This window comes from Octopus sinensis, linkage group LG6, assembly GCF_006345805.1.
Source record: "Octopus sinensis linkage group LG6, ASM634580v1, whole genome shotgun sequence".
Classification (NCBI taxonomy): domain Eukaryota; kingdom Metazoa; phylum Mollusca; class Cephalopoda; order Octopoda; family Octopodidae; genus Octopus; species Octopus sinensis.
This window is the reverse complement of record NC_043002.1, coordinates 9,079,724-9,093,844: the sequence shown is the minus strand read 5'-3', so window position 1 is coordinate 9,093,844 and position 14,121 is coordinate 9,079,724. Positions and strand designations below refer to the sequence as shown.

At 37.3% G+C, this 14,121-nt stretch overlaps 1 protein-coding gene across 8 annotated transcripts in view; it reads left to right on the top strand.

Annotated features, from left to right (window-relative positions):
- Positions 1-10,867, top strand: part of LOC115213383 — a 127,784-nt gene extending 116,917 nt beyond the window's left edge. For all 8 annotated transcript variants that reach the window (XM_029782329.2, XM_036503627.1, XM_036503624.1 and 5 more), the window contains 3 exons: positions 1,214-1,359; positions 4,991-5,131; positions 10,730-10,867. In XM_029782329.2, coding sequence (XP_029638189.1) covers positions 1,214-1,359; positions 4,991-5,131; positions 10,730-10,858 — 416 coding nt within the window. In that variant the 3' untranslated portion in view covers positions 10,859-10,867. The remainder of the gene's footprint in view (positions 1-1,213; positions 1,360-4,990; positions 5,132-10,729) is intronic.
- The last annotated feature ends 3,254 nt before the right edge of the window (positions 10,868-14,121 follow it).

Below are 14,121 nucleotides of genomic sequence, written 5' to 3'. Positions count from 1 at the left end.
GTTAATATAACTGCTCATATAAAGATTTTAGAAGTTTCGTAAAGAATATCTGTCATGAATTTCGATTCTTTTTAGTCAAGTTGAGCAGTTATAAAAACCCTGGATTTTGGAAAAATATTTCAGTGTTCGTTGGTTGTTACGGAACTCCACGTCACTCACTCTTTTGGAGACATCGGTAAATTTTATGCCATGTCTAAGTTAATCACAAATCTATTTTGATTTGTTGGTTAATGTATTAGATAGAAAGAAGAAATTAGTTAAGGAATTCATAGTCGTTTTTCTTCACGACAAAGTTATCTTTCTTACTGTAAATAATATAAAATGTTATATTTATATAATAAAAAATAATTAAAAAGAAAATGTTTCTCTTCACGTTTGTTTTTCAACTGAGCATAGATAAATATGCATTTCTGTAATGTTTTGCTACTGAGCATCATACAGTCTACCTTTCGTCTGAAGAGAGAATCCCTTTGTTGCTATCAGAGGCAATTGAACTCTCTCTCTCATCTCTGTTCTACTATATTTTCTAAGCATCCACCTTCACTGCCAGTTTGGACACTGAAGTAAGGATGCTTTCCGAGCATTTCAAAAAAAATGTCACTGAAACTCTTACTACAAAATGCTCTTGTGCACCGCTAATGATATAATATTAGTAAAGTGGAATTTCTTGGGTTACTTTATTAGTAGGCCAGAGTACACTTTACTATTACCTTCATTAGGACTTGCAGATGTATTTTTTTTCTTCATTCACTGGAGTACATAATATTTGGTGAAAGATGTAATTTTTGTGTCTGGGGGAGTCATTTTCTTTTTGTGCCTTATTATTTAACACACTCACCGGTAAAATTTCCACTTTTTTCTTATTTAAAATTTTTTTTTTATTTTTAAAAACGAGGGTCAAACCTATTGAAAAGGTTGCAAGGGCACAACGAAAATTTTAGGACAATAAAAAAATAAGAAAAAAAAGTGGAAATTTTACTGGTGTGTGTGTTAAATAATAAGGCACAAAAAGAAAATGACTCTCCCCAGATACAACAGAACTCATATAAAGAATCTTGCAAACCAAATCCCAAAACGAAATGTAATTTTTGTTTTTACATTTATTATGATAGATGACTCAGGGCAGAAAACTTTTGGGGATGAGCAATGTAACTTACTTACAAATTATACATTCTATCTAATTATATGTATTTACTTTCTTTTTCGTTTTCAGCTAATACTGAAGTTCACTTGAAACTCTCTGAGATCTATTCCCTGGCTGGGAGATTCAATGAAGCCTTCAAACACAGCACCAAAGCTATGGAACTTGACCCTTTATTTGTTGTAGCTTATCTTACTATTGCCAACCAATTTTTTATGGTAAGTATTAATTAGTTCTCAATTGTTTTTCAGTAGGATTTAACACTAGTATCTCCTTCCCTAGTCTTTGACATTTTAGAGTTTTCTATGGCATCTGTTCAAACAAATCCTCCCAATACACTATAGAACCCTACTACCATAATCAAGAAGGTTTCTTTCGAATGAATTGGCCACGTATCTATCTCCAACAACCTTACTTCTATTCCAGCTTACATAAAACCCACAACAAGTAAGGAAACAGAAATATAGTCAAAAAATGAAGAGGGCAGGGGGGCTATACTAGTATGCTGGGCGAAATGCGTAGCCGTATTTCGTCTGCCGCTACGTTCTGGGTTCAAATTCCGCCGAGGTCAACTTTGCCTTTCATCCTTTCAGGGTCGATAAATAAAGTACCAGTTACTCACTGGGGTCGATCTAATTGACTTAATCTCTTTGTCTTTCTTTGTTTGTCCCCTCTATGTCTAGCCCTTTGTGGGCAATAAAGAAATATATAATACGTATTCTGGAAAGGCGGTGAGCTGGCAGAATCATTAGCACGCCGGGCGAAATGCGTAGCCGTATTTCGTCTGCCGTTACGTTCTGAGTTCAAATTCTGCTGAGGTCGACTTTGCCTTTCATCTTTTCGGGGTTGATAAATAAAGTACCAGTTACGCACTGGGGTCGATGTAATCGACTTAATCCCTTTGTCTGTCTTTGTTTGTCCCCTCTATGTTTAGCCCCTTGTGGGGAATAAAGAAATATATACTAGAAAGGTCTCAGTCTCAGAATCCTAAAATCGTTAGAAGACAATTTGAACAGATAGTGTCATGTTTCTAAACATATCGCTTCAATACATGTCATATTCATTTGTGCATAATAATTTAAAAAAACATTGTTGTATTTCGGAATGGTCCTTTTGCCAGTTTAGCCAATAAAAACACACACACTATATACTTGGTGTTACTTTGCTTCAGCGTTATTTATTTTTTACATTAATCTTGATCTTATTTCGGCTGAAGCAAAGTAACACCAAATATATAGCGCGTGCGTTTTTATTGGCTAAACTGGCAAAATGACCATTCCTAAATACAACAACATCTGTTTCAACACACGATTTCACATAAAAAATCTTGCAAAACAAATATATAAATGTAATTTTTTTAAAGATTTCTAAACCTAAAAATTAGAGATGCATACTATACATGAACAACTAAATGTTAGCCATTTTTTGATTTCGATTGTGTGGTCATATTCCAGATGGTATAAGTTAAGGCGGTGAGCTGGCAGAAATGTCAGCATGCCAGGCGAAATGCGTAGCCGAATTTCGTCTGCCGTTACATTCTGAGTCCAAATCCCGCCGAGGTCGACTTTGCCTTCATCTTTTCGGGGTTGATAAATAAAGTACCAGTTACGCACTGGGGTCGATGTAATCGACTTAATCCCTTTGTCTGTCTTTGTTTGTCCCCTCTATGTTTAGCCCCTTGTGGGGAATAAAGAAATATATACTAGAAGGTCTCAGTCTCAGAATCCTAAAATCGTTAGAAGACAATTTGAACAGATAGTGTCATGTTTCTAACATATCGCTTCAATACATGTCATATTCATTTGTGCATAATAATTTAAAAAAAACATTGTTGTATTTCGGAATGGTCCTTTTGCCAGTTTAGCCAATAAAAACACACACACTATATACTTGGTGTTACTTTGCTTCAGCGTTATTTATTTTTTACATTAATCTTGATCTTATTTCGGCTGAAGCAAAGTAACACCAAATATATAGCGCGTGCGTTTTTATTGGCTAAACTGGCAAAATGACCATTCCTAAATACAACAACATCTGTTTCAACACACGATTTCACATAAAAATCTTGCAAAACAAATATATAATGTAATTTTTTTAAAGATTTCTAAACCTAAAAATTAGAGATGCATACTATACATGAACAACTAAATGTTAGCCATTTTTTGATTTCGATTGTGTGGTCATATTCCAGATGGTATAAGTTAAGGCGGTGAGCTGGCAGAAATGTCAGCATGCCAGGCGAAATGCGTAGCCGAATTTCGTCTGCCGTTACATTCTGAGTCCAAATCCCGCCGAGGTCGACTTTGCCTTTCATCCTTTCGGGGTCGATTAAATAAATACCAGTTACACACTGGGGTCGATGCAATCGACTTAATCCATGTGTCTGTCCTTGTTTGTCCCCTCCATGTTTATCCCCTTGTGGGTAGTAAAGAAATAGGTATTTCGTCTGCCGTTACGTTCTGAGTTCAAATTCCGCCGAGTTCAACTTTGCCTTTCATTCTTTCGGGGTCGATTAAATAAGTACCAGTTACGCACTGGGGTCGATGTAATCGACTTAATCCATGTGTCTGTCCTTCTTTGTCCTCTCTGTGTTTAGCCCCTTGTGGGTAGTAAAGAAATAGGTATCAGTTATATCCATTGTTCAAGCTAACTTATTTTTAATGAAGAGATCAGATCATTTCAATAATGTTATATTTTTTTCATGTTAGTGATAATATATTAAGTGTTATCCATGCCAGAGATTGTATCATTCAAAATTGTTGGTTATCTTACACATTAAAAAATAATTCAAAGATATAATGTAAAACTGAAACAGCAAGATGATGAAATGTACTTAGTTACTGCTTATATGCTGTTGCATATTTCAGTTAGTTGCATAGTTGGCATCCTTTTTGTCTCGGGAGACAATGGAGTTGCGCATAAAGTAGTCTAGTCCAGCTTTTACATTTCATGTCCTGATACATTTCCTGCTGTGGCTGTGTAGTCAGTGTATATATGCTAATACAGGAATTCTTAAAAGTTTGTATTTCTAACTCTAATCATCCAGTCAATGTATCATTTGATATATACATGCAATAGATATAATTTAATATGTTAAAATCATCTGGTACGTATGCGGTTTAAATTAAAATATTACCTTTTATCTTTTTAGATAGTTTTGATATTATATAGTGCTAGTGCATGCATATACAGTTGCGTGCGTGTGCACATACATGCGAATACTATCCAAATCTCCGACCAATCACATACAGCTAGCTGGCATTCAATTGGCATATCAAGTTTCGGGCATTTTGATTGGGTTTTGGATAGAAAATTCACAAAAAAGTCACTTCTATTGATTTTTTAATGGCTTTGTGGGGTGACTGGGGAAATGTAAAGATGTGCACGACCACCCTTGGACAGTTTTGAATGACCATAGAAAGTGCCAGCCCTCTAACTGAAAAATTGTGGATTTGTATAAAGGACACACACACACACACACACACACACACACACACATGTAGAGAGATAATACATAATTGTAATTTTTTTGTAATTAAAAAAATGTCAAATCTTGAATGCTTGTTGTTTAAAACATAAAAATCCTTCTACAATGTTGATTTTATCCAATAGTTGCACTTTCACTGTTAACATTGGTAAAGTTCAAAGATCCTTTCCAACATTCCCTGTTTGTTTTGTTTAAGACTTGTGCACTTTACCAGTTATAACATTGTTTTCCCTATACTATCATACTAAAAGAAAGCTAGCCTGTATTATTTACGAATACAATGTTTAAACATATTCTCCTACCTACATCCTCACTCTCACCAATGCTGTTAGTTGTTTAAGCTGGCATTTTAATTTTTCTAGCTGGGAAGAAATACCAAAGCTGAGGAAATGTTTCAGAAGGCTATGGTTATAAACCCTAAACTTTGGGATGTCTATGCACAGTATGGAAGTTTTCTTGTAAATACACATCACACTGAACAGGCCATTGAAATTTTCCAGAAGGTAAGTTCAGTTTGTTGTCCATTCATTTGTGTCTTGGAGTTCTTGCTGATTCATCGAAAATCAAACACATAAACCCATGATTTCATGCACACAATTATATAGAAGCTGGGATCACCAAGCATAGATTGGCATATTTCGGTCATATTATGCGGAGAAAATCCCTGGAGAAAGACATCATGCTCGGAATGGTCAGTGGCAAGAGAGGAAGAGGCCGACCAAGAACCCGCTGGCTTGACACCATCAATGGACATAGCCAATCTGAAAGAAGCGGCCCAGGATAGAACTGACTGGAGGACACTGACCCAACGAGTGACCGAGAGTCGACTTCGACTGAGCGGATAGAGAGAGAGAGTGTATGATGCACCAGGCTTGGAAGGCTCAGAAAGAGAGTCTTTCTACACAACCATCTCAGCCTCCATATCGAATTATTTGTCTATCAGACTCTCTTCCTGTGTTGGTGCCATAGGTCGATCAGATGACACATTACGACTCTGAAGGCAGTCAAACTGTTGGCACAAATTTTTGAGTGAACTCATTTTGAAAAAGTCCTTTATCTATCCATACATTGTTCTGGACCTTATAAGAGATTGGCAAATGTGTTATTCCATTCAGTGCTCTCTGACTATGGAACTTACCAATCATTTAAAGTTTTATCTTGTGTTGGCTAGATGCATTTGTGTGTGTGAGACTTGTCAGTCGTTCTTTATTATGCTTGAAACCAAGTCTCCTGGCAAGATAGAATTATGCACACAGAGGCAGTTTAAAAGCTGAATGAAAAACACTTTGAAAAGGAGCAACATTACTTGTTTGTGAGTGAAAGACATTACAATTAGATGTTCACTCATAATAAGCTTTTGTGGCAGCACTTTCACACCTTCTTTTTAGAGTCACTCATTGCCAAATGCACCGTTATCCATCCATATATACTTCTCATCCTCAACATCTTGGTTCTTTCCGATACACTGTCTTATACTAACATCATCATTATCATCATCGTTTAACGTCCGCTTTCCATGCTAGCATGGGTTAAACGATTTTGACTGAGGTCTGGCGAACCAGATGACTGCACCAGGCTTCAATCTTGATCTGGCAGAGTTTCTACAGCTGGATGCCTTTCCTAACGCCAACCACTCTGAGAGTGTAGTGGATGCTTTTTATGTGCCACCAGCACGGAGGCCAGTCAGGCGGTACTGGCAATGACCTCGCTCGAATCTTTTTACACATGTCACTGGCACAGGTGCCAGTAAGGCGATGCTGGTAACGATCACGCTCGAATGGTGCCCTTTTATGTGCCACCGGCATGGAAGCCAGTTGGCTGCTCTGGCAATGATCACGCTCAGATGGTGCTCTTGGTGCCCTACTAGCACGGGGCTCGAGTGCCAGTAAGGCAACGCTGGTAATGATCACACTCGAATGGTGCCTTTTATGTGCCACTGGCACAGAAGCACATATTCATATAAACTAACAAGGAAGCTTCTTTGCAGTTTCTTAATCTGGAAATAGACGTAAAATCTTCTTCAAATCCCTACCATGTAAAAAAAAGAACAAATGGTGTTAAGATATATTATGTCTGAGAGAAAGTCATCGGTCGACTTGATCCGAGGATAATCTGGGATTAGTAACAAGGACATAGCTGCAATAACACATACACACCAACATGCAAACATACACAAGCACACACTCTCTCTCTCTCTCCTTTCTCTCTCTTTCCCTCCTTTCTCTCTCTTTCTCCCCTCTCTCTCTCCTCTCTTTCTTTACCTCTCTCTCCTCTCTCTCTCTTTCCTTCTCTCTCCTCTCTCTCTCTCTTTCTCTCCTCTCTCTCTCTCTCTTTCCTTTCCCTTTCTCTCCTTTCTCTCTCTTTCTCCCCTCTCTCTCCTCTCTCTCTCCTCTCTCTCTCTCTTTCTCTCCTCTCTCTCTCCTCTCTTTCTTTACCTCTCTCTCCTCTCTCTCTCTCTTTCCTCTCTCTCTCCTCTCTCTCTCCTCTCTCTCCTCTCTCTCTCTCTCTCTCTCTCTCTCTCTCTCTCTTTCCTCTCTCTCTCTCTTTCTTTCCCCTCTCTCTCCTCTCTCTCTCTTTCTCCCCTCTCTCTCCTCTCTTTCCCTCTCTCTCCTCTCTCTCTCTCTCTCTTTCCTCTCTCTCCTCTCTCTCTCTCCTTTCTCTTTCTCTCCTCTCTTTCTTTCCCCTCTCTCTCTCCTCTCTCTCTCTCTCTCTCATGTACACACACAAACAAATGAATTCACATATAAACACATTTACCAGCAAACAAACCTGTATGTAATCAAATAACATGCAAGAAATAGCAGCTAAAAAGCCTGTGGTCATAATTCTACTGGATCAGGACTGACATGGAGTCAACCTGTTGATACACACACAAACACATTCACACAGATTGAAACACAGCAAACATGAACACACATACAAGTATACAACACACACACATGTATACATACAAACACACTACACACATCTATACAAATATACAATGCATACATATAGGCGCAGGAGTGGCTGTGTGGTAAGTAGCTTGCTTACCAACCACATGGTTCCAGGTTCATTCCCACTGCATGGCACTTTGGGCAAGTGCCTTCTGCTATAGCCCTGGGCTGACCAAAGCCTTGTGAGTGGATTTGGTAGACGGAAACCGAAAGAAGCCCGTTGTATATATGTATATATATATATATATATGTGAGTGTATGTGTGTGTGTGTTTGTGTGTCTGTGTTTGTCCCCCTAGTGAAATGATGCTGGTGTGTTTATGTCCCCGTCACTTAGTGGTTCCGCAAAAGAGACCGATAGAATAAGTACTAGGCTTACAAAAAATAAGTCCCGGGGTCGAGTTGCTCGATTAAAGGCGGTGCTCCAGCATGGCCGTAGTCAAATGACTGAAACAAGTAAAAAAAAAAAAAAAGTATACAAATATACAAAATATACATACACAGAATCAGACAGCACATACCATACATACACATAATGTTACACGCCTTACACACAAACTTACAACAGAGTCATGCATATGAATATATATATACAAGCACACACACACAGACGATATATTGACATATGGTGACAATTTATGAAAATGCTATTGAAAACTATTCCATTATACAAAACTCTCAAGAGATTAAAAATGCCTTCAGAATTGGATTCTGGTTGTATAATGTCTTGTGACTGGAAAGAATTATAGCACACACACACACACACACACACACAAAACACACATGCACAAACATACATGCACGCACACAGACACAGACACACACACATGCACACACACACAGACACACACACGCATGCACACAGACAGACAGACACACACATGCATGCACACACACACACACGCTCACACATGCATGCACACACACACGCACGCACACACACATGCACAGACACAGACACACATGCACACATACATGCACACACACAGACACACACACACACAGACAGACACGCACACACACACATGCACACACACACGCTCTCACATGCATGCACACACACACACACACGCACGCACACAGACACAGACACACACACACATGCACGCACGCACACACACACACTCGCACACACACACTCTGTCTGTCTGTCTCTCTCTCTCTGCCTCTCCTCTTTCTCATATACATACTGCTATTCTTGGCTTTCATTGGCTGAAGAAAGCATTTAACAGAATACCATGCTCACTAATTTGGTGGACACTGAGGAAATTACTGCAGTCAGTAAAGAGTTGGCAATGATTCCAGTGACAAATTTGGCAATAAAGCAAGAATCCATCTAAGTTCAAGCCTTAGTCCTCACCTATTCATGACAGTCCCTCTACAAGTTTAAGACTTGTTGCCCAAGGTGGCGAGCTGGCAGAACCGTTAGCACGCCGGGCGAAATGCGTAACAGTATTTCATCTGCCGTTACGTTCTGAGTTCAAATTCTGCCGAGGTCGACTTTGCCTTTCATCCTTTTGGGGGTTGATAAATTAAGTACCAGTTATGCACTGGGATTGATGTAATCGACTTAATCCCTTTGTCTGTCTTTGTTTGTCCTCTCTATGTTTAGCCCCTTGTGGGTAATAAAGAATACTGATGGTCTAGTTTTCATAGCTGAATCTAAGAGCATATTCCAGGCATGGAAACTAAACCTAGAATTGAGTGGTCTTCAGGTAAGCCTAACAAAGATGAAGCATTTAGCAAATAGGAAAGAAAACAAGACCCTTATTCTTTCAAAGAAATGGCCTTGTTTGATATGCAGGAAAAGAGTAGGTATAAATTCCATACGCTATACCCAATGTAAGTTATGGACATACAAGAGATGTAGTGGAATCACTGGCAGGCTATCTGAGAGCAGCTCATAGGAGCACACTGGAAATAGATTCTTTTAAATGCTCAGATGGCTCAGTAGAAGTAGTCAATAGCTTCTGCTTCATAGGAGATGTAATTAGCAAGGGAAGTAATTGCTTTGAAAGTATAAAAGCCAGAGTAGAATGGGTCGGAGAAAATTCAGTGAGCTGCTACCTCTACTGACAACAAAGATTTTTTTTTCTTAGATTGTATGATGCTTGTGTCAGAACTGCAATGCTACATTTCTCTCCGTGTTGATATATGGACAATTAAGGTGGTTTTAGAGTCAGATCATGGCTGCTATTTTCAGCATAGTGGTATCTCGCAGATACCCTAATTTTTAGTTTTAATAATTATTACCTTTGAAGGTTATTTTTTTCCATGCTGACCACTTGATAGAATCGTTATTTTATTTTTAAATTAACGATCTTATCCTTATTTATGCTAGTCCAACCCATGCTAGCATGGAAAACGGACGCTAAATGATGATGATGATATATATATATATTGCTTTACATAGCATTCCTATTATCTTGTAAAATCAAATATATATATATATATATATATATATATATATATATAACCCATGCTAGCATGGAAAGCGGACGTTAAATGATGATGATGATGATGATATGTATATATGTATATGAGGTAAGTGCTACATTTTTTTTTATGCCAGCTTCTACATGAACCACGACTTAAAACTGCTGACAGCAAAGAAAATATGACAAACTATAAAGCAAATCTTTTTTTCACGCTCAGAGTTGCTGAAGCATGGAACAAACTGCCTGCGTCAGTTGTTGACTGCCATGACACTGCATCCTTTAACCCTTTGGTGTTTAAGCTGGCCATATCCGGCCCAAATATCCTACATGTTTTTAAATTCAAACTGGCCATATTTAGCCTCTCACACCTAACCTACATTGACATTCTAAGAATAAACTATCACACCATTGAAACTTCAAAGCTATAAGATAATGTATGATTAATTCAAAATGATTTGAGTGAAAAAAGTATTACATTTAACAGAGTAATCTGAACACTAAAGGGTTAAGGCCCTCATGCTTTCCGAAATCTGTCGAAACTACACCTGATTGTTCCCCTTCCATACTCATACACATATGTGTATGTCATGACTCATGCACTGTTCTTTTCCTGACACTTGTACATTACCCTATGTACTATACATACACTTTAGATGAGTTGTAGTGCACCTGAGCACTGTACACAATGTTTTATTATTGTTATTATTATTTTTTATTATAACTTGCAGGGCATTGAATTGGAACCAAATATGACTGCTTTCTGGTACCATTTGATGATGGCACAGATTCAACTTGGAGATACCAAAGGGGCCGAGATATCCTCACAACAAATGGAACGGTTAAACGCTCAGCATTGAAAAATCTATTGTCTTTGTATATCTGTGCCTGTATTATTTTGTGTGTGTGTGTATGTGTGCGTGCGTGTGTGTGAGCATGCGTGTAAAATCTTGTTTTGTTTTCTTTGTTTAAACCACTTCATATTATAAATTTATGCAAACAAAAAAACAAGAAACACAATTAGACATAATTATATTAACATTCAAATATACTCATACCTAAACATTCATTCATTAAAATAACCACAAATGACTGGTATCATCTAAAACTGAAATTGGAGAGCCATGTAACTGACTCTTGCTATGATGCACAAGAAATAACACACACACACACACATGCATGTGCACACACACACACATTTTCATTATTGATCTGCCCAGTCGTTCCACCACAGACCCCAACGAGTTAGAAATTTGTTTTAAAATTAGAATGCTTCATTGATACAAATTAAGATTGCATCTCACAAGGTTCATGTATGTCTAGTTCCAATATATGTGTGTATATGTTTGTCTATAAGTGATTGCACAGTTATATGTAAGTAATGTGTCTGTATATATTATGTGCTTTATCATTCCTGATGCTTCCAAATCATCTACGAACAAGAGAGACGAAATTTGAAGTTGTATATAAAAAAAATGTGTAGCTTCCTTATTTCAAAATGTTTGAAATTTTCTCTAAAAATCCCTTTCATAGTTATTTATTACGTTTATATGGTCATATTTTCAATCTATTGATTGTATTCATTAGCTGTGTGGAAAATTAGGAATCTTTCTGTTATGACAAAATTGTTCATGCCACTCATTTCATCACTTGGACAACATTTGCAATTTCATGTGGTATCATCATCATCATCATCATCATCATTTAACATCCGCTTTCCATGCTAGCATGGGTTGGATGATTTGACTGAGGTCTGGCGAACCAGACCCCAATCTGATCTGGCAGAGTTTCTACAGCTGGATGCCCTTCCTAATGCCAACCACTCTGAGAGTGTAGTGGTTGCTTTTTATGTGCCACCGGCATGAGGGCTCGTTTGGTGGTACTGGCAACGGCCACGCCCAAATGGTGCTTTTTACGTGCCACCTGCACAGGAGCCACTCCAGCGGCACTGGTGACGACCTCCCTTGAATGTTTCACATGCCACCAGCACAAGTGCTAGTAAGGTGACACAGTAACTATCACGCTCGGTATATCTTTATGAAATCAGCCTTGCAAGCCTCTCCTTATAGTCCAAGTCCAAGGTTGTGACAAAAAACAACTTCAGCAGTTATAGTTAATATTTCACTCCTACTACAATACTTCCTGCTCCTCTCAACTGAAATACAAACCTGTCAAATAATTGAAAATATTTACACCTGAAAGTTCTGTATAATCACTTACTTTCACAGCAGTTCTTGATTTCTAAACTAGCAAACTGTGTGCCACCTGTCCAATCATACATCATATTCCCACCTCTCATCTTGTCATCCTTAGTGTGTTTACCTCTTAACCCTTTCATTACCGTATTTATTTTGAGATGCTCTATGTTTCTTTCAATTAATTTTAAATATAACAAAGAATTTAGTAAAATAACTCAGTTATCATTAAACTGGTGTTAGGAACATAAATTGCGACTAAAGTTTGGTGAAAGATTTTAATTCAAAACTTATGAAAGCAAGACGTTTGTACTACAGAGCCCAGAGCCGGTTTCAGCCAGGTTGGTAATAAAAGGGTTAAACCTTATAATGAACACTTTATTCTTTCTTAAAACTACAAGCCTTGAAAATCCTTCCCTCTCTGAATTTTCCTCAAGAAATATCAATCTACATAACTTCAAACTGAATATCAATTTAAATGAGAATTCTATAAAATGGATGGGTTTGTATTTTACAATCGGAGACTGTCTTGAGTTGGCTGATATCAAGAGAACTGAAAAGAGTGTGAATTTTAATCCACAGGTGGACATATTTTAGTACCATTGACAAACACATAACAGCACCAGTGGTCAGTTATTAACTATGAAATCTTCAGCAACTCGTTGGCTCAGAAAATGGCAATTATCTATCATATCTTCAATATAGAATAATTTGCTGCTTCCTTTAACACACTCCTCTGATTCCATCAAAGAGGTTGGATTATCTATTTTTATATTTCATATCATTAGTAGAGTCAGAATCTCTTCGAAAATGTTGAATGCTATTTAAAAGTTAGAAGTTAAATCTGTTTTCTTTATTCTCAAAGACCTACAGCATACTAATTATGTCCCAGTGGAACTTGCATATGAGCTGATCCTAAAGTTTGAAAAATCATTTTTTCCTACATTTCTGTTAATATTCCTCTACATTTTTTGGGGGGCATCATTTTTGGTATATTTTTTTTGTCATCATCTGAACCAGAAAAATCTACTTCTCAATTTAGCATACTCTTTTGTAATTCTTTTGTCTCTGGAATCCTGTTCCTTAATTCAATCTATTCCGACAGAATTCTTTTCCTCATTATACAAAAATGCAAAAAAGTACTTTTGTGGAGTTTGTATTTTTTTGGTTACTTTCCATCATATTCTGCTGCTATCAGGTTCCACTTTCAAACTTGGTTCTCCTGCTTCTTTAATTCTTTTTATTTTAGATATATTTCTCATGTATTTTATTTCTATTCATATTTTCTATTTACTTTTTTTTATACTTGACCAAGTTCCTATTTTATGTTCCATTAAACTACCACAGTTGCTTATTATTTCAGGATATTGTTTTACTTTGAAATCAGACTTGTATATTACAACACAAGTTTGCCGCTTGCAACAGTCACCTGGCATCAAGTTGACCCAGGAGAGATTTTAGTTTCACTTTCCTGTCAGAATTTGTAATTTACTTAATTGTATCATTTAATGAGAAAGAAGAAATTAATAGGAAAGAGAAATTTTTTACATTTGTCTGTATTAGAAAATAATTATTTGATCTTCACAGAACCTTGCAGAAGTATCAGGTATTTGACAGGTTGTGTACATTATCTTAAATGTAAATAAAGTAAATAAAGTAAAACAGGAACGGCACTATTGGGCTCAGCTTAGCATAACTGGTTCCTCCTGATGATGTCTTGAGCTAACTGGATCCTATAAAGGAGCTGTTATGGTAGCAGACCACGAAACACGGTTGTAACTCCTCCTAACTCTCTGAATTTATGGTTTTTATCAGATTCTCAGATTATCAGTTTTCTTTCTATTTGCACACACACTGTATTGTTTCTTCTTGTAATTTATATTTAAGTCTATACATTTCTAAATTCCATTCCTGATAATGCATTCCAT